Below are 21,462 nucleotides of genomic sequence, written 5' to 3'. Positions count from 1 at the left end.
AGGTAGTGAGCTCATTACTTTTTTTTTTTGGCCAGTCCTGGGACTTGAACTCAGAGCCTGAGCACTGTCCTTAGTTTTCAAGGCTAGCGCTTTACCACTTGAACCACTTCCGGCTTCTCTAGGTGTGTGGTATTGAGGAATCAAACGTGGGTCTTTGTGCATGCTAGGCAAGCACTCTACCACCAGGCCGAACTCCCAGCCCCGTACATTACTTCTTGAACACTGATACCCCTTCTCATGTTTTTCTCCCACTTTTCCTCCCCACCCCACACCCATTCATCTTGTTTTTCCCCCTCCCTTCCTTATTTCAAATAAACAAATAAATGTATTTACAATAATTGCTTTTCTAGGCTGAAGAAATGAAGCTTTTGAGTGAACAAAAACCAAATAATAGGCATATAAAATGTGCTGTGAACTGATGTGATTTTCCACTGCCTTCCAGGCTGCAGTCCACTTCACAATGGCCTCCCTTGCTGCAGCAAATGCAGAGTTTGGCTTTGACCTGTTCCGAGAGATGGATAGCAGTCAAGGAAATGAAAATGTGTTCTTCTCTTCTCTGAGCATCTTGACAGCTCTAGCCCTGGTTCGTTTGGGCACTCGAGGCGACGGCGCACATCAGATTGACGAGGTCAGCCTCGGGTTTTGCATTTACTCACAGGGATAAATAATTTTTCTAGTTCTGGGGCTTGAACTCAGGGCCTGGCCACTGTCGTTGAGCTTTCTCCAGGCTAGTGCTCTATACCACTTTAGCCATAGCACCAGTTCCAGTCTTTTTTGTGTATGTGGCACTGAGGAATCAAACCCAGGGTTTTGTCCATTCTAGGCAGGCATTCTACCACTTAAGCCATGCTCCTGGCCCAAGGACAAATTATTTTCACCATGAGAATTTTTCACTGCAGGTGTACCTCTGTCAGTGGAGGGTTAAAGGTCAGTGTTACAGGGTCACATCCTCACGGGTCTGCATGCATCCTTCTCCAAGCATGACTGAAGTACACAGATTGCAATATTTTTGTTGGGTTTTTATTTGTTTTGTGCTAAGTTTTAAACTCAGAGCTTTGTGCCTGCTAGGCAAATGCCATGCCATAGAACCACACCCATAGATCCTGTCTTTAAACCAGAAGGCAGCAAGACTCTTCATAGCACTGGAACTTGGATTCTTTTCCTCCGTATTGTGGGTTCCCAATGTGTTTTTCCCAGGCCCACAGTCTCACCATCACTAGGAAAACTTGTTAGAAATGTAAACACTTGGCTCCATTCCAGGTCCGCTGAATCAGAAACTATGAGTGTGGGGGCTCACAATCCAAGTTTTTCATAAGCTTTGCAGATAGGCACAAAGATTTGAGAGCTACTGCCTGAGTAGATGAAGGTAAACAGGGAGCTCGAGGGAGAGAGAGACTCTGGTGATGTCCTAGTTTTGTACGGTTGGGTTTGTGGTTCTGAGTATTGGACCCTTGCACTTGCTAGGCAAGTGATTTACTACTGGGCTAGCCTTTCCTCCTGAGCCAAATGTCCTAGATTAAACACTAGTGACAAATGGGCAGGAATGACATAATAGTACATACCAGATGATAGGAGGCGAGCTTATTAGTCATCACTATTGCCTGCTCTGCCACTGACTAAATGCGTCATTGCTATGTGCATTGTGATGTTTCCTTTCTCGGGGAGTTGCCATGGAAATCCCTCAACTCAACAGCAGTAAGATACTAGATCCAGGCTGCGGGCCGAGGCCACCAGCTTATTCCTTTCTTCCCCAGATTCTGCTCATTGTTTCAGTTCATAAGCAGATGCTACAAGCTGGGCCTTCTGTAACAGATGACACAGCATTTGTTAAATATAGTGTCTTTAAACTAGAAAGATTCTTCTATTTTCCCTGCATAGCACCGTGTGTCTGTGGCTAGGGGGCATCTTTTCATCTTTTGTGTCTAGCATTGCTTTTTTTTTTTTTTTTTTTTTTTTTTGGTGCCAGGACTTAAACTTATGGTGCTGTCCCTGAGCTTTTGTGCTCAAGGCTAAAAATGTTCTACCACGTGAGCCACAGCTCCATTTCCAGATTTTTTTTTTAAGTGTTGAATTGGAGATAAGAGTCTCATGCCCTTTTCTGCCTGGGCTGGCTTGGAGCCATGATCATCAGATCTCAGTCTCCTGAGCAGCTAGGATTACAGGCAAGAGCCACCAGTTTCTAGCTGGCACTGTCATTTTTGAAAAGGTATGCTTGCATTGTCACAGTTTGGAAATAGATAACCCTTTAATGGAGGCTTTTACCCAAAAAAATCTCTTTTTATAACCATAAAGTTCTTTCTGTCATAATGTTCTGCTTGGCATGAATTTTCTTGGCTCATCTCATAGCTCAGCCATTCTCTGAAACGCACTAGCTTATTTGCTGGATTAATCAGCATTCTGATCCAATAGAGTTCAAAAGAACCACAAAGACTGCTCACCATTTGGTGAAAGAGTAAATCCCCAAATCCTAAAATATTTATTTTGCACAAATCCATGACTTTTTTCTTTGCCATCAAAAGATTGTGTTAGCTAGAAAGAGTTAATGGGAAGAGATGAAATTGATTTCCTTGCATAAAACACAAGGAAGTATACAGGCATAATGTTCCTTATATTTTAGGTAGAAACTTCAAGGAACCTGGTGGAAAAATTTAGAGTGCATATGATAAGTCATTTTCCATTTTATTAAATATTTATCACAGGTGAATATTTGCATTTTAGATATGGGATTCTATGTTAAATCTTAGAAATGTTAAGGTAAAATAAACATGTTCCCATTTAATATTGGATCTTAGTAATATTTCAACTTAGTAAATTTCTGCTAGAAATATTAGAAAATCAAGCACATTAATATCAAAATTGAATGACATTAGAAATGAACAAAAATAACACTGGATATGTATAACAAAATTTTACTCACAAAGTTAAGACTAATTATGTACTTTTATTGTATTACCTAATTATCCAAAGAGTAACTCAGAAGAGAAATCTGTAGGTTATAGTCCTATTACCATATCATGGTATTTGTTCTCAAATATAATTCTTTTGTTCTCAAATATCAAGCATCATCATCTGTCTTCAGATAACAATGTATTCAATAGTAGCTTTAGGATTTTTTTTTAGGTATCTATGGAAAGTCTTGCTTTTATAAATAATACAAGAAACAGTTTTAGCATGTGTTGGCCAAAGAAGAGACTGCTTTCTCTTTCTTAGACTTCATATCAATTATCTTTGACAAGATTAATCATCTTTGACAAGATGAGTAAAAGCTTCAAATCTCTGAGGACCATATAGCAGTCCAATTACATCTTATAATATATATGGATAGAACATGCATAAACATTTGCAGTTTATTTCAGACAACATGAAACCATAATCAAAAGTAGCTTCCACTGTGTTATTAGACGTCTGTTGGTTACACTTTTGTCCCTGAATTGTTTCAAAGACCAGAAAACTGGCCCATCCTTATTGGGCCCGTCAACTTTAGGAAAGATCCAGGAATATGTGAAGGTATTCCTGCTTTAGACTTTACTACCTCCATTTTTCAGTCAGTTTCATTGTGACTAAGACTTAATTGGGAGAGGGAAGTTCAAGGACCCTCTCCCTTCATGGTTATTATTTATTTTCCTATTACAAGGGAAATAAATTAATCCATGAATTTTAATATAATGAACTATGTCCTTGCATTTCTTGTGGCTTTGTAACATCTATATTAGAAAATACATGCAGTTTGTCTCTCAGTGTTGCCCCAAATAAAAAAATCAAAAATAGGATGTATTGCTATCCTTAGTCACTTCAGTTTAAGATGGTGTGGAAAAGAAGCCATGGGTGGATCATGTGCATTCACCTTGAAAATACAATTGCGTCTGAAGAGGCAGTCATATATTGTGTCAACAGAACAAGTCTATGATCATCAGTCACCGCTGTAGAACTTCCATAAAAGTGGTTGGAGGAGCAGGGACTAAGTGAGTCCATGGCTGTTTTTGAGTCTCATCCATGGATGTGTAGTAGCATGTGTTCTCCTTGCCTGTCCGTGCATGGATGTCATAAGGACAGCACATTTTATGACTTCCTAATAAAGAGTGAATTTTGCATCTCAGATCTTGTAGGTTCTAGAGGAATCTAGAAAAAGAATAAATCAATAATAAATCAACATTATTAGATACGTGAATAAGGAGAGCTGTATTTGAAAAAAGAAAACATCTCCTAAACTGCTTTCCTTTTCAAACAATGGCACTATCTTAAATGTCTCTCAGTTCCTGACTGAGCTCCACGCCGAGTCATTCCCACACATTAAATGACTACTTTGCACTTTTACATCATGGTGCCTTAGCTATTTCATACTATCTTTATATCATAGCTATCTTTCACTGGATTAAAGACATTTCCAAATCAGTAAGTACTGATTCGGCTTCTACAGTTATTTATAAATCAAAATACTTTAACCTTTCCAGTTCGATTAGATCGTAACATGCTTTTGAAAAAAATAAACTTATTTAACACAAAAGTCTTCAAATTTAAAATATTCTAATTTGTATAAATGTAGAAGGGGAGAAAGTGTTGAATTAAAGTAAGAGTGGGGAAATGTTGAATTAAAGGAGGAGAGGAGAAGAGTCTTAGAGGTCTTCTTCTTTACTCATAAATCACTGAAACATGGTCTCAAGTCCAAATCCCATAGTGCCCCCAAGGACAGAAGGGAGAGTTAATGACAATATTTTGAAAAAAAAAAAAAAGAAAAAGAAAAAAAAAGGAGTTTTGGAGAGAAGAGGTATTTCATAGCTGTATACCTATTACTACGTGAAAATTCTTGGTCACACTAAAATATCCATGTTTCTAATTACAATCATGGCTGACATACAGAATACAGTGTTTATATTTTCGGAGGTTTCAGGCTATGGGTGGTTCTGCCCGCTGCCTGGGGCCTGTGATGAAGGAGGACCTCCGGGACTGGGGGCGGGGTAGAGGGTTGGGGTGGGTGGGGAATGGGGGGGTTCCCATGGTGGAGTGAAAGTTGCTCCCTTCGTGGAAGCCAAGCAAAGAGATCCAGAGAACTTCAATTACAGCCTATTAATCTATGACTCCACCAAGTCAGGAACTTCCACTAACCCCACTTCGGAACCCTCCTACACTTGGGTCTGAATTTACTGTACATCAGCTTTGGGGATCTCCCAGGCCCAAACTGTCTGAGACAAACGCATTTGTGTTTGGGTGGATCACCAAGAAGAAGTATTTGAGTCTAAGCAATGCCACGGTAGCATTGATGTACACTAACACCAGTTCCTAAACTCTGGTGACCCTGAAACTAGAAAAGGAAGAAGATGCAATGAAAACAAAACTAGAACATTTTTCCTAACAGCCCATCAATGCTCACTTGGGTTCATGCAAGGATCCAGTGTGGGACACTAGTGAACTTGAAGTGAAAATTAGATATGCATAGTGGGGAGGAAGTATTTTTATCTTTCAAACCTCTTGCTACCTGTTCCCCCAGTTCTTTCTGAGTCTGATGATTGCTTTTCTTGTGTCCTGTTTGCAGACACTTTACTTTAACAACCCTTCAAGACAAGGAAACTCTTCTAATAAAGAGGTAAACATGATGCACTGTTATTAAAGAAAAGAAAGAAAATGTGAGACTAAATTGAGAAAATGATTCTAAAGATATTTCAAATTCCCAGGTTGTGGATGTTTCAAATTCAGTTTTGGAGAGTTTATCAGGTCATATTAACTTACCAGTATTTTGCATGTATACTGTCTAAATATTAGTAAGATATCACAGAACTAAAGGGTCAACTTTATCCTTGGTTCTTCACAGTCAATTTACATTGTAAAAGTATTTCGTTGTATACAAGGCAAGCTTGTTTCTTAACAATATTTTAATTCTAAGTTGATTTATTTCAATAAGTTCTTTATCAGATAGGCATTATGCATAATACTATCGAATATGTATGCTGTATCTTTACTGCTTTTGTAATACCATTATAATCCCACTCTTTTGTAGTAAAATGTACATGCTTTGTTTCTCATGTTCATGAGAGTAGACACAACTTTGGAGGCCAAGGATACATTTTGGTTCATCTTTTTCTAAACAGCCAGGACTCCAGTCTCAACTGCACAGGGTTCTGTCTGATATAAACTCATCTCACAAGGATTATGAGCTCAGCATTGCCACTGGTCTTTTTGCAGAACAAGTGTTTGACATTAACAAGGTAGGTGAATCTCTTACAAGGTCATTTTCGTCATGGACTAGAATCTTGTTCAACACATAATATGAATAAAGGCTTTGCCTTTCTACTGAGCTATACATAGGAGATCTTTTCTTGATGGTCATACTATCAAATATCTTTAAAATTTCCTCAGCTAGTCCAAAGGTTGACTTCACCCTGAAAATCTCCATACTAAAGAGGGACAGGCTGGCAACGATGTTAAGCTGTAATGGTTGGTGGCAGAACGAGATTAAGGGATTCCACATCATTTAGCAGTGTTTCCTTTGTGCTGGAAAGTCTGTTAAGAGAGGAACCTTTTTCTCTTAGCTCTTTTATTCCCCCACCTCACTGAAGTATGCTCCCCTTCCCCTGCTTCTTCCTCACCAATCCTTTTCACCTGTTGCTTCATTATCTTTTTAGTGGGATTGTTTTGTAAATGAGTCCCTTCTGGGGAGCATGGCCAGTTAAGGCCAGCCTTTGCAGCCACTGGCAGAGGGTAAGATCAGACTCAACAGAGACATGAGAAATGGGTGAGCAGGGTAACAGTATTCCTGTATGGTGCTGATTATTAATCTATTTATCAGCACATCCTCTCTAATCAAAGGCCACTGGAGCATGAAAGGTGTTTTTTCCTGCCAAACCATGCTTCTCATGCATTACTATGACCACCAGAAGCTGCTCACCTGACCAAAACTGCTGGCAGTCACAGTGCTCCCGTGTTTATCTGGGCATCTTCTTTCCTTTGTATTTCTCCATACCTCAGACAGCTATCTATAGAACTCTGCCTCTGTGACATTGCTGAGTTAATCTCCACCCGCATCTCGGTCAGCTCTCTGTGTTCCACCCAGCCATTACTATTCCCTCTGTCACCCACTCAAATTCTTTGCCCCACCCTAGAGCCACTCCCAAATCCATTGGTACCCTTCCAATAGTGAAGCATCAGGCTAGTGTTTGTTTGTCAGGCCTCCCAAATGATTTCCATACAAGTTTTACCGAGGGCATCTAATGTGTCTATCACATCTGGTTGCTTTCCTCCGATGCACACTGCTGGACCCCTGGGGGACTGTGTGTCCTTCTAAATCAGGCGTTGCTTTCTCTATCTTCATGCTACTTTATTTTTCCCCCCAGTACTTGGCATTGAACTCAGGCTCTGGTGCTCCCTACAAAATTAGTCTACCAACTGAGTTATACACCAGTGCTATTGTCCTTTGTTTCTGTTGTTGTTGGTTTGTTTTTCCATATGGGGTCTCTTTTTATGGATGGATTGTCTTGGAATCCAGTTCTTCTGTCTCTGTCTCCTGAATATTTGGGATTACAGAGCTGTGTACTACCCTGGCCTCGCCCTCATTCTGCTATTCATAGTAGATTGTGTGTTCTTTTTGTCTGATACAGTATATATATATACATATATATGTATATATATATGTAAGTCATAATGCTTTGGGTCATAGTGGTAGAGTGCTGACCCTTGAGGAAAAAGAGTTCAGGGACAGTATCCAGGCCCTGAGTTCAAGCCCCAGAACTAACAAAAAATAAGAGGGGAGGAGAGAAAGAAACAGTCAGAAGCACAAAGGCACAAAAGGTAAGGCAAGGCATAAAAATGCACATTTTGCCTTTCCAAGCATTTACAAATGGAGCTAGCTACTGCAAAACTTTTATTTTAAATAAAATTAGTAATACCTATACATAACTGATTAACAATTTTCACTATACAAATATTGAACTTCCTCAGTTAAATTAATTCTTATTGTTTTTTGTAGTTATTACGTATAGGATTGATTTCTCAAATTATATTTTTTCAGATAACTTATTAATGTTTATGAATGTTACAATGTTATGTTGATTTTAAATTCTATATCTGTATTACATCTAGTTTTGTTGTATGTTTAATGTCTATGCCAGTTCTGAAGCTTAAAGAAAAGGGCTTAGGCACTTTCCTGAGATTTTTCACTCAAGGCTGGTGCTCTATCACTTAAATCACATCTTCACTTCTGGCTTTTTGCTGGTTAGTTGGAGATAAGAGTCTCATAGACCTTTTCATTTGCCTGGGATAGCTTCAAATGTTGATCCTCAGGTCTCAGTTTCCCAAGTAGCTAGAATTATAGCCATGAGCCATTGGCACCCAGCAGTTTTATCGATGGAGTCTTTGGGATGTTTGTGTGTACATAAACATATACATATACATGTACATATACACATACACATTCACATACATACATATACTCATGTCAAAGGCCTTGGTTGTGAGAGGGGCCATGGGTGGCATTTGAAGAACTGTAAGGAAATAGTTGTGGCGAGAAAGCAGTGTATGGGAAAAAGACTAGAAATAAATAAAGTAGTTGAAGATTAGCAGTCCTGAAAAAAAGCATTGTGAAGCCAAAGCGATGGGCTATAGTTATAATCACTGGAAGCATTCCTCAGTGTATTTTGGGTAAAGTTAAAAGAACATGTTTGTTCTACAAAGTCTGTTAAAAGTTGACCACATCCCCTTTCAGCCATATTTCTACAGGTCTAGCCAGCTACATTGACTAGCTTCTTTTGACTTGAGTCCTTGAATAAAGCAGAAGAAATTAGGAGACAAATTCAAGAGCAAATGTCTCCTATGTTGTTTTGTAGACACAAAAACGTTGTTCTTATTTCTAGAACTATCTTAAATGTGCTGAGAAACTGTACAATGCCAAAGTGGAAAGAGTTGATTTCACGAATGATGTAGAAGATACCAGATACAAAATTAATAAGTGGATTGAAAATGAGACACATGGTGAGTGCAATATTCTACTTTATGACAAGATTTGTCAGTGACCTGGGAATATTTAGGACTGTCTAGTCTAAAGGTAGGAGTTTTTGTACACCTAGATTTAGCTGCTTCTAATCCAACCTAATGATTACTATTATTTAAAATTGTAATATAATTTGAGTCATCTTAATATATGAGGATCTTCTTCACTTACCAAGTTAATTTATTCGATGAGAGGGGTATCTTCCAGACAAGGCACAACTATTTGTTGGTAAAAACATCTTTCCTATCTCACAACTAGATTCTAAAAGTCTTGATTAAGCGTGAAAGAGGAAAATCTGCTTGTTCACCTTTTGTCTTCCAGTGCTAGTGGTTCTTGCTATAGCTCAAGGTTGATTCTGAGCATTGGGCTTAGTTGGGAAATAGGAGGTGTGTGATTTATACTTACAAGTGCAAACAAAATGCAAACACTTAAGACCTGGGTGATAAGAATACAGTCTTCAAATTTCTTTTTGTTCATTTTCTTCTCATTACATCAGTAGTTGGTTACTTTAGCCATTATGTTTCAAATATAGCACTTAAATTTTTTAAAAAAAATTATAAAACGGTTACTTTTGTAACAACTGAGTGAAATCTTAGGTAGATTTTAAGGATAATAGATTATGAATCCTTTTTTCTTTTGAACTATGTTTATGTTGCTTTTTGATAAACAAATGCATAAAATGCTCATGTGGAGACACAACTGCACACATCATGGGTGAGAGATCGCTTTGCCCTCTTCTTCAATGGCTCTCAACTTAAGTAGGCACTCCTCCTATCCACACTGTGTCGTCACCACTCACCAGCCAACACCCTTCTGAGCTAATGGTGTGTCACCATTGCTTTCTTGGTTGTTGACTCCTGTGCATTACACTGTGAGCCCAGTGGATTACGGCTTTGTCTGTTGCAATGCAAGCATCCCGTGTAGAGCAAGGCATCTAGCACATTCTCATTTATCTCCAATCAGAGGGGCAGGATAAATTCTTTCTACCAGGCATAGGTAAATGGCAACTGGGGGCCTATGATCAAGGCTTCTGAGGCTGCCTTCCTGGGGAGAATCCTATTGCTATGGCTTTTTTGTTGGGATTAGATGAGGTACTTTATCCCTCTGTGCCTCAGCAAAAAGCAATGTGTGCTTACCTTGGAGACCTTATGAGGCCTAAAACAGGAATTGTACTTAGAGTTTAGAAAGTGCCAGATACATAAACTCATCACTAACAGCACTGTCATTAGTATAATTACTGTGAGGTTAGAAGAAAAAGGCTCATGCCCATTAGTGACCTTAGGAAATACCTATCTTTTGACCTTTATGGAAAGAAATGACAATCTTTTCCTTCAACTTGTGTTTCAAAAGGGAAAATAAGGAAGGTATTCAGTGACAGCAGCATCAGCTCCTCTGCCGTGATGGTGCTGGTCAATGCCGTTTACTTCAAAGGCAAGTGGGAATCAGCCTTCACCAAGAGCGAAACGCTCAGGTGCCCATTCCGCTCTCCCAAGGTACGCATCCCCATGTCGTAGAGGTTCTGTTTTGCAGGCACCTGTGGTCTTGACACCATTTCCTCACGTCCTCTGTGTTGCGGCTGCTCGAGAAATGCACAAGCCCCCTCACTTCTCCTGTTCAATCCTCCCTCCTGCCCTCCTTTCCCTCCCCTTATCCTCTTTCCTGCCTTCCTTCCTACTTTCTTCATCCCTTTCCTGCCTTCCTGCCTCCCTTTTCCCTTCTCTTTCCTCAACTCCTCTTCCATTTCCTACTCTTTCCTCTTCTCTCTTTCCTTCCTTCTTTCTTTCCTGCCTTCCTTCTTCCCCTCTTCCTTCCTCCTTTTTCATTTCCCTCACTTCCCCTTGCCTCCCTTCTTCTTTCTTCCTCCCTCTTTCCCTCCTTTCTTCCCTCCATTTTCTTTCTCTTTTCTTCATTGCCTCCTCTCTGCTTCCTTCTCTCCTTCCTCTTTCCCCTCCTTTTCTTCCTCCTCTTTCCTTTTCTCGATTTCCTTTCCATCTCCTCCTTTCTCCTCTTCCTTCCTTCCCTTCCTCTCTTCCTTCCTTCCTTTCATTTTTCCTTCCTGGTGCATGTGCTCATGAACACACACACACACACACACACACACACACACACACACACACACGTGCGCGCGCACCCCAAACCTTAACAAGCTGGGTCCGATGAGGCACTCCTGTAATCCCAGCCACATTAAAATTGTATTAAAATTGTAATCTGCAGCCAAATCTGGGCAACAGTGAAACCAGACAATATCTGCAAAGTGAAATAAAACAAAAAAACCCGAAAAAGTGCTAATTGTGTGCCTCAAATAAAAGACCACTTACTTAGCAGCAACACAAGGCTCCGATTTCAATCCCCAGTGTCACACATGCACATGCACGTACACACACACACACACACACACACACACACACGGAGTGAAATACTTCTCACATGTAAATTCTTCCCTCTGCTCTCGTATAAGAATAACCCCTTGCGTCCCTATTTGAACTAAGCTCCATTGCCTAACTCAGCTCCCTGGCAAGTGTGCCTCTGGCCTGGATTTTTGCTACTCAGTTTTGGAAGTAGAATCTCATAGATGGTTTCAAACTACAGTCTTTCCAGTCTCAACCTCCCAAGTAGCTAGGATTACAGATGTGAACGACATGCACCCAATAGTTTCTTGCTTATTATAAGGACATCTTCAGTTCAAACACTAAGTGGGAGGCAATGTTCCAACAACCAGACATGTAAGCCACCCAGTCCTCACACTCCTCTGCAGCGGGGAGCCATGTCCACCTCCCTGACCCAGAAGAGAAAGGGGAGGCACAGACAAGGGGAGTAGTTTGCTGAGGTCACACAGCCACCTCATTTTTCTCAGTCTCAGTGTGTCTACAGATGGGGCCTGTTCACTCCGTGGAAGGAAGTGGGGTTCTCCTCGGTAACTGCCTGTGCCTGCCTTGCAGTGTCCCGGAAAAGTGGTTGCCATGATGCACCAGGAGCGGAAGTTCAATCTGTCTTCTGTTCAGGACCCGCCAATGCAGGTGCTACAGCTCCGGTATAATGGTGGCATCAGCATGTACATCCTGCTGCCGGAGTACGACGTGTCCCAGGTGGGTGACCACTGCTCTTTCTGGTGCTGCAAAGCACAAGGACCTGTAGGACCATCTTGATTGTGTTGCCATAAATCACCTCGAGCAATGCAGGCTGTTAACACCCTAGACGTGTGCTTTTCCACTAATTTGCAGATATTTCTGGAGTTCAGGACTGCCAGGGTTGAAGTTGGTATCATTGTGTTTGAATAGCTGGCCAGGGAACCTTCTCACACCTCAGCTAGGAAGTTCAAGAGGCACTCGTGTAGCTCTTCCTGCAGCTTCTTTCCTGTTGGTGAAAATCTGGCTGACTTAGCATCCTCAGGGAGCTGGGAGGTGGGGAGTCCCGAGTCTTGAGAACGAGAGCCTGTGGGTTCGCTCTGTGCTGCCATCTTCTAGGTGATGTCGTGGTGGACAATGGCCCTGGACCTCGTGTCACAGGACAAACACACCAGCTCAAGGGGAGGGGCAGACAGTTGTGGAGGTGAAATCCAGGGACTGGCGCTGTATCTGAGGCCCCAGTCTTCTTCCACCTCTTTTCTTCCTGGCCATCTCCTAAACTTGGCTCTTTGAGTTTGTGACTTGAAATCCCATAAGCGTCAGTTGGTCTTACTTCCTTTCTCTGAAGGAATGAGCACCATTTATGGAACACTTGCCATATGCCAGGCCCGGCCCAGCCCTCTGCATTCCACATATACTATTTTGTGATAGTATACACATTACTGTATTATATTATAGTCCTAGAGTAGACAAGTGATAAAGGAAAAGGAAGCTCACGAAACTTAATAGATCTGCTGGATACATGTAACCAAACATATATCTGTGCGTATGCAGGCAAATACACATGTGTATTTCAGTGTGATAGAATTAAAATATTGACTATATTGTGATCTGGAAAATAAGGAATCGCTAATATAGAATAATTTGGAAATACAAATAACATAAAGAAATTAAAGCTTCTGCTAACCAGGGGCATTATTTCTACCCATGGTATTCCTGTGTTTGAAAAATAGATCTTTAACGATTTGGAAGTTTAGTTTACTTTGTCTGTTTACAGTTTTTGCTTGCAGGGTTGAGATCTGAACTCAGGACCTCATACTTTTTAGGCAGGTACTCTGCCTCCAGTCTGTTTTGCTTTGATTATTTGTGAGGTGATTTTTTTTCCCTGATCCAGATTGCAATATTATCCTCCTATGTATGCTTTCTGCATAACTCATAAGACAATCAAATGCAAAAACAACCAGATGTTTCTGCTATTAGCTGTGTCCCTCAGGAATCTCCCTGCATATTCTTTTGATTTTCCATGTTTCATCTGCTGAGCAGAAGACTCAATTTGAATGTAAGGGTTCCAAGGAATATGGTTATATCAAGAAATACTAATCTCCCAAATTCCTACAGTTGGGATTCTGGGTCTTTTGCCTCCGTCCACCTGGCTTGCCACGGCTTACTGTTGTGCACTGTACAGTCCTGACTCTGTTCTGTGCATTTTATGAAGGGTAAAATGGTTAGAAAGCACCACATTAAGTAATCACTGAACTCCTTTTGCTCTTCGATGATCTCTGAATCCTATATTCTCTTGCCCACAGATAATACACTTTATTTGTATCTGTTCATGTGTATGCAAGAGAACAAATCTTGAAGGGCAAACAAGTCAGGTTTCTGTGTTGAAGAGTAATTAATATGCGATTTGCTAAAAAGCACTCAAACTATTTAAATAATTTCTCACAATTTTGAGGAGGAGGATATTATGGAAGTCCCTATTTTGTGTCATTTTTGTTCCATTCTCTTTTGTAATCAGATGTTCTAAACTACCCTCTGTTTCTTCCTAAAGATTGGGAAGAAACTGAGTTTCCGGAATCTGATGAAGTGGACCAATCCAAGGAAGATGTCCTCTGAGTATGTGGAAGTGTTTCTTCCTCAGTTCAAGATAGAGAAGAATTACGAAATGAAGCACCACTTGCAAGCCCTAGGGCTGAAAGATATCTTTGATGAATCCAAAGCTGATCTCTCTGGAATAGCTTCAGGAGGTCGCCTTTACATATCAAAACTAATGCACAAGTCTTACATAGAGGTTAGTGAGGATGGCACAGAGGCCACGGCCGCCACAGAGAATAATATTGTAGAAAAGCAACTTCCCAACTCCATCGTGTTCAGAGTGGATCGTCCTTTCATGTTTGTCATCAGGAAGAATGACCTCATCTTATTTATTGGAAAAGTCTCTTGCCCTTGAAAATCCAATACAGCAGTCTCTGTCACAACAAAGCAACGGAAGTGATTTGTTTCATTAAAAAGTACGTGGTATTGCCTTGGAATTTTTTTCTTCCTAACATCGGTCATCAGATGATGCTTGACTCCTCTGAGGCCCTTGGTTGATGGTCTTAGTCTTTACCCCTGGCATTTCTGCTACACTTTTCTTCATCTGTTTCTAATTTCTTTGACTTTTTAAGTCACAGCCATTGAGACCATTTTTATCCCACATTTTGTCTGAGAATGATTGAGCTTGCTCTACTAGCAATGAGACTGTAGAGGCAGCCCTAGGAATGATGTTTGAAATTTTACAGTTATTAAAGGCATTGTAACTTCATCATAAATTATCTTGGAAGTAAGCCCTTCTGCTTCCTAAATGTTAATGTGAAAGATAACACACTTATTTCCTTGGCCACTTAAGCAGACATGAGTTCATTTGAATACATTTTTAACTCAGTGTATAATCTATATTTTAAGCAAAGGTAGAGGAATAAAGACCAACCAAACTTTTTACTAATAATTTTAAGTCAACATGCTTTGGGCTATCCTTGAGAAGACTTCATATGTACATAGTTTTTCAAATATTAAATACTTTTCAACTGTTAGCAGTTGTTGTTTATATTATAGTATTTCATATGCTTTAAATTTACAAGGTTTTCCCATTTATCATAATAAAGTAATAAAACATATCTATTCAGTATGATTACACTCCTCTGACTAATTTTGAACATGTATTTTCTATATTGAGTAAGCAATACAGGAAAAAAATGATTTTGTAGCTATAAATCTGATTTGCTTCAATGAGGCTAATTTGTTTTTACACATACAAATGCAATTATATTGGTGTTTTGTTTTGTTCATGGGGCCTGGGCATTGTCACTGAGCTCTTCAACTCAAGGCTACTGCCCTTTCCCTTGAGCCACAGAGCCATTTCCAATTTTCTGGTTATTAACTGGAGATAAGAGACCCATGGACTTTTAGTGCCTGGGATGGCTTTGAACTGTGATTCTCAGATCTCAGCCTCCTGAGTAGCTAGGATTTTAGGCATGAGCCACTGTACCCGGCACACATACAATTACTGTTAAAGTTGTGAAAGTTGTGCAAGGATTTGGTTTATAAGGGAAAACATTCACAGATATAAATATTTATAGAAAATCACGAGCTATTTTTACAGATACATGGAAAATATATTAAGGGTCATTAGACTATGCTGAAACTATAAATTTATAAGCAATAGTAGCCCATGGCTTTAGGTTTCATTCATAAAATATGTTTCTAAATAATAATTGTAGAAGTTAATGGTAGCCTATGATACAGACTTGTGAGGCTCAGCAGAGGACTTGGAAGATACTATATATATATATATATATATATATATATATATATATATATATATTTCCAGCGAGTGTTGTGGAATTCACCAGTATGGTATAAATGAGTAAATGTGTCACAATGTGAAAGGTGTAGAAACCCTGAGTAAAAGAGTTCCATAACCTGTAATACATTATTATATTCTACATTATATACATATGGTATGCCATAATCTGGAACATCTGTTCTGCCTTGGTGGAAATTGGTAGGAGGTAAATTTAACTGGTAAGCAGTTAACATAGCACAAGTCTGACACAGCTTCTGAAAATGTGACCTTTATGGAGTCATGGGTGTTTGCTGATGAATGCTAACAAGTTTTTGTCTCAATGGCTACAAAGGCAATAGTAGTGTAATCTTCTCTTTCCATTAACTTGTATTTATATGACATTTGTTTTCATATTTCCACATCCCTACAACAACCTGACACCCCGGAAGCCCTCTGAATATTTGTAACATGAATTCAATTGTTACCTGAAAGGATGTGATTTGGAAAGGAAGTGAATGCTCAGAGACCACTCTGGTATAAAACCAAATTGTTGAACCTATCACTGAGTTGTATTTTTACATAAAGATAGCTTTTTAAACATCTTTCCTTGCTTATTAATTGGGTGTTAACTGTAGGGCTCTCTTATGCAAAGTTTTCTCTGTATGATTCCATCCAGCCAAATTGCTTTAATAATTGTGGGTGACAGGCATAGATTTAGATAATTTTATCGAAATTCAAGAGGTTTCTAAGTCCAACAAAATTAAGGATTTCTAGTATGAAACACATCCACTACACCTTCTTGAGTGCTCACTCTTAGTGAAGTGTTCTCCAAAGCTCAAGTGTAAAGCACCAATCCCAGTTTCGTACTTCTCTCATTTACACTGGAAATGCGAATAGACATTTCTACCTCACGTAGAGTGTCTTGGATCTCCCCTCCCTTCTACAGGGCTGGGAAGAAGTAAAGTTTCATTGCTCTTCTCACGGAGAGAAAGAACATTTCACCATCACCCGTGGCATCACCTTCACGGTCATCTTCATCATGAGTCCTGCCCCATGAATAATAAAAAGGCTCTCACATGTTTCATCTAAGACTTGAAAGGTGGAGATGATTATGTCAATTATTGTCATTTACATTTTGTAAGAAAAGTGAAGATCAGGGAATTTAGCAACGGGCCCAGATCCTGTGTGTTCTTTCGGTTAGAGCATGATATCACAAACTTTGCCACCAAATACCACTTCTGTGTTGGCTATGTTCAGAGGCCTCTCCTGTCTCCCTGCCTCACTCCTGCCTTGACATACCTACTGAGGGACCAGTTCTCTCTGGTGACCTGAAGCTTTCCTGGAAAACCACACCTGTCATAAATTTGAGCAAGTCTGTAATTAACATGACAATATGTTCTTAAGTTTAGGTTGTTTATCCTTTTAGATGACTTCACTGTCTTGGTATTCTCTGTAACAAGAATTTTCTGGAAGTTTATATAATAGTGATAATAGTAAAATTCTAAGAAGTACTTGTGAGTATTAATTCTCTGACAGAAGGGACAGCTATCTTCTGCTCCATTTATAAGTCCTTTCCAGAATATTATATATATATACATATTCCTGAGGAACACAATCTATTCATCAAGAAAGAGAGCTAGTAATATATGTGTCTTTATTCTACAGATTCTTATTTGTTAGTTGCAGTTAATGGGTGTTGAACTGAGAGTTTTGTGCTTGCTTAGCCACTTGAGCTAAAACCTCAACCTCTATTTATTTATTTTTAGAATAGGTTTTGGCTCTCCCCTCTCTCCATCCCAGGTCAGCTTGGACTATGACACACCTGTTTATGTCTTCCACATAGCTGGCATACAGGCACTCACCTAAGATACCCTTCCTATTTATTGGTTGAGATGGGGGGAAGTCTCAGTAATTTTTTCCCTTACTGAAAAGCTACGATTCTACAGATCTTTAAGCATAAAGAAAATGTGTTTACCTTCTCCTGGTTCTGAAAGGAGAAAGAGACCAATTATGGTAAGAACACATCAAAGGGAAAACTTGTAGTTGCTAGGTGTGTGTCGGAATATCAATAAGGAAGTCATAAATCTTTTTTGGTGCTATTAATGTTATACAATGTCTTGCCGATATCAAAAAGGTCTTATTAGCAACCCTCCCAGTCTAAGGGTGTGGTTCCAATAAAACAGCTTTGGGAATTCCTACACATAAAGAGCCAGCTGGCTGACATTCTTAGAGACCAGAAATCAAACAACTTACTGGAAAATCTATGGCTGTCCTCACAAAAGTAAGAGCCTGTGAGATGGAGTGTTCCCTGCTTAGCCTGTTGGCAAGTGACGAGGACATCATGTAAGTAGGAAGGAGTGGGCAAATGGAGAGAAGTAGAGCCAGCTGTGGTTTGTGTCACAAGGAAATAGAAGTAAATATAAAGTTCTGTTTCTATTTCTGAGAAGTTATGAGACAAAGGCCCACTGGGCTCATAAACACAGCATAGAGAATTTCCTTCCATTTGGGTTGGTTTTACGTGTGAGTTGGGAGAATGGCTGGGTAAGAGGAGGTTGCTCACTTCTTCACTTCCCTCTGGAAGCTTCACTCTTTGGGTACTGAAATTCATGCCAGGCCCTCAGTGCTTTTTTGTTTGTGATCTAGTCGAGTTCCTGCACAGTTGCTGCACTGGTCTCCTTATTGTGGCCTCTGGAACAGTGGGTGGGATACCGATACCTATTTGCTTGCTCGTGGGTGACAAATAACTCATTGGTGGTACAGACCAGAGGGACTCAGGAATTCTTTCTTAAAAATTATTTATTGCTCTTATAAAGAAGGATTACAGTTATATAAGTCAGGTAAAGAGTACATTTCTTCTTGAACAGTGTCACCCTTCCCTTGCTCTCTCCCTCCCATCCCCACCCACAAGTTGTATAGTTCATTTTTGACATAGTGTCAGTATCACTGCTGCAGTTATTCACCTTTTGTCCCTCCCTTTCTGTGCCCCCTACCCTCCCAAAGATAAATAAATGGACATGAAAGTAAATGAAAAGAAAAACAACAACAAAGAGATTGTGCTTTCATTTCCTTGAGTTCACTTTGGTTAATACTATTTGGCATGGTCAGATGCATATAACTATCACCCCTGTATGATTTTCCCCTAACAATATCTCCCTCTGCTCTCATTCTGTGTGAATGCCTAGAGTCCTGTACTATTTGGCATGTACCAGGTCCTCAGAGGCCTAAACATAGAGCTTCCCTATGACCATTCAGTTACGCTCCTGGGCATTTATCCAATAGAACACGAACAAGGCCACACTAAAGCGACCAGCACAACCATGTTCACTGCAACATTGTTTATCATAGCCAAGACATGGAATCAACACAGATGCCCCTCAGTGGACCAATGGGCCAAGAATACATGGTATATACACAATGGAATTTTACTTGTCCATCAGAAAGAATGATATTGTATTATTCATAAAGAAATGGCAAAACTTGGAAAAATATATTAAGTGAAGTAAGTCAGACCCAAAGAAACATAGATTATATGGTTTCCCTCATTTGTGGTAACTAGAACGGGTCTATAGATTAGATAAAAAGGAGGAAGAAATGAATCAAATAAAATTAGAGATGGAAACAATGGTATCACAACAAAAGTCAATGAAGTCCAGATCCTAAGAGAACACTTTGGAAATCTATATAAAATAAATGGGAAAAACCTAGAAAAAAAAGACATACCATTTTAGAGTCACTTGATAAACCACAATGGGCCAAGAGAATTTATACCATTTAAACAGATCTATAAGAAGCAATGTAATTGAAACAATACTCAAGAGTCTCTCAACAAAGAAAATTCCAGGATAAGACAGATTGACTACCAGTTCCATCAGACATTTAAAGAACGCACATGAGATTCTTTTCAAGGGGATGCCTTGAAAAGATGATGGGGAAATCACTAGACTCAATGTCCAATGGTAGAAATTTAAATCCTACATCTGTACTTAGTAATGGGTAAACCTAGGCAAGACATGAGCCTCTCAGAGCTGAGCTTTCCTTTCTGCAAAACAGACAATGCAATCTTACCTCCTTCACTAGGCCGCAGTATCATCTGATACCAAACTATTTCCCTTGGCTCCTATGCTTTGTCACTTTGCCAGGAAAATCATGTAAGGATGCTTATTCCATACAACGAGATCATTTTCTTATCTTCCCACCCTCACGACTTGGATTTATTAATGATGGGTTGAAGATTGGATATTGCAAGTTAGATTTCCATAGTACTGAAAGCAATTAGTGGGTGTGTGACTAATGAAATATTGGTAATATTGGGCTATTATTAACCTTACTAGCCTCTTACGGTCTTTTTCATTGAGTAACTTTGTGTACCCCGATAACACATTCCTAAATTTTCTCCAAGTTCCTTCCACCACCTTTGCTGGCATCGGAGTCACTGAAATTTCCAAAATAAGTAGTTCCTGAAGTATCCAAGGAAGCATATGAGAACACTCGATGCTGGCCAGCCCCAAAAGTTCAAAACCAGAAACCAAAATGGAGAACCAGATAAACTATACAAAATATTGAAAGAGTCCAATGTAATTGAGCGTTCTCATTTCAATACCTTTTATTCTTCTCTGAAAACATAATCCACTCACGACCCTCGTCAGTTCGGTCAACAAAACAAAACAAAATGGAGAAAACCCCAAAGAATAAGAAACATAAACAAATATAAAAACGAACGTGCTTGAGAGAACTAGGACATACAGGATGTGGGTTACTAATGAGCATTTCCCACAAACTTAAGAAGGGTGAAATGAAGCATTTGACTGGGACACACAGAGGCTGGGAACTAAATCGCTCTCTATTACACATAGAAGAAGCAGGCAAAAATGAACAAAGAGGTCCCCAAGAACTGGAAGTTACTGACAGTGGAATCCCTGAGGAAAGGCGTCCTTGGCCAGGCTTCTCCTCGCCAGCCAGCTGCCTTGTGCCTTGTACTTCTGAAGGGTGTGGCAGCTTGGCTGGTGGACGTGATGGGCCGGCCCTGGAACTTCCCAGCACACAGAATCATGAAACTTAATTGACTTTTTATGAGGTGCCTTTGAACCCAGGCTCTCTGTGTCTCTGTCTCTTGTCTTTCTCTGTGTCTCTGTCTCTGTCTCTGTCTCTCCCCCCCTCCACACACACCCCAATGTTACTGTGGAAACGAAAAGGCAGTGAAATAATTTTGATTTTCTTTCATAAATGAACTTCTCAAATTCATGAGATTTTTCTGTCCCTGAATAAGTCTTCTTTCTGATGCCCAGAATGCCATGGATTCCAGTTACCTGGTCAACTTCCCTTTTCCATTAGTATTTCTTTTCTTCTACTCTGTAAGCCATCCTGACTGGGTGGTGGTGGTTGTAGTTTTCATGGACTTGGATGTCAATATTGGAAAGTGTACAACTATAATTTTTTTCCTTGATTTTTCTGTCCTGTCCCTTCTAATTGTGTATCATCACATCAGCACCACAGCCGATCACATCCTCACATTCTCCTCTCACTTGGGTCTTCCTTGAACTTCTTTATTTAGCTTTCTAGTTTTGATTTTTCCTACTTCTCTTCAGAGGGGGGGGGGAATCCTGAGTTCAGCGACATTTATCATTTCTCCTAGCGATTTACTCCTCAAACCCAGATGTTACTCAGTGCTATCAAATGATATTAAACAATGTATAACAGAGGGAAATTGTATTTGTGCCAGGGTATAACTTTAGTTGTAAAATCATTGCTAAATGTAAAAGCAAATTGACATATTTGACTAATATATTTTGTTCTAAACAGTTTAATTGGATGATAGA

The 21,462-nt window shown here is 39.7% G+C and overlaps 1 protein-coding gene across 1 annotated transcript; it reads left to right on the top strand.

The window, feature by feature from the left end:
• The first annotated feature begins 460 nt into the window (after window positions 1–460).
• On the top strand, window positions 461–14,407 carry Serpinb7 (serpin family B member 7). Its single transcript, XM_090353531.1, has 7 exons — window positions 461–628; window positions 5,531–5,581; window positions 6,084–6,200; window positions 8,841–8,958; window positions 10,328–10,470; window positions 11,917–12,063; window positions 13,874–14,407. Exons 1-7 carry the CDS (start codon window positions 461–463, stop codon window positions 14,270–14,272), a joined length of 1,143 nt encoding a protein of 380 aa, XP_090209657.1. The 3' UTR covers window positions 14,273–14,407.
• Window positions 14,408–21,462: the final 7,055 nt, after the last annotated feature.

The sequence above is a fragment of the Megascapheus bottae genome, chromosome 19 (assembly GCF_031878675.1).
Source record: "Megascapheus bottae isolate mThoBot1 chromosome 19, mThoBot2.hap1, whole genome shotgun sequence".
In the NCBI taxonomy this organism is placed as follows: domain Eukaryota; kingdom Metazoa; phylum Chordata; class Mammalia; order Rodentia; family Geomyidae; genus Megascapheus; species Megascapheus bottae.
The sequence above is the reverse complement of the archived record's forward strand: the minus strand, read 5'-3'. Positions and strand labels throughout refer to the sequence as shown.

Coding starts and splice junctions, on each gene's coding strand:
- Serpinb7 (XM_090353531.1), top strand. CDS start 461: ATGGCCTCCCTTGCTGCAGCAAATGCAGAGTTTGGCTTTGACCTGTTC. Junction 629..5,530: donor GCGCACATCAGATTGACGAG/GTCAGCCTCGGG, acceptor TCCTGTTTGCAG/ACACTTTACTTTAACAACCC. Junction 5,582..6,083: donor GAAACTCTTCTAATAAAGAG/GTAAACATGATG, acceptor TTTTCTAAACAG/CCAGGACTCCAGTCTCAACT.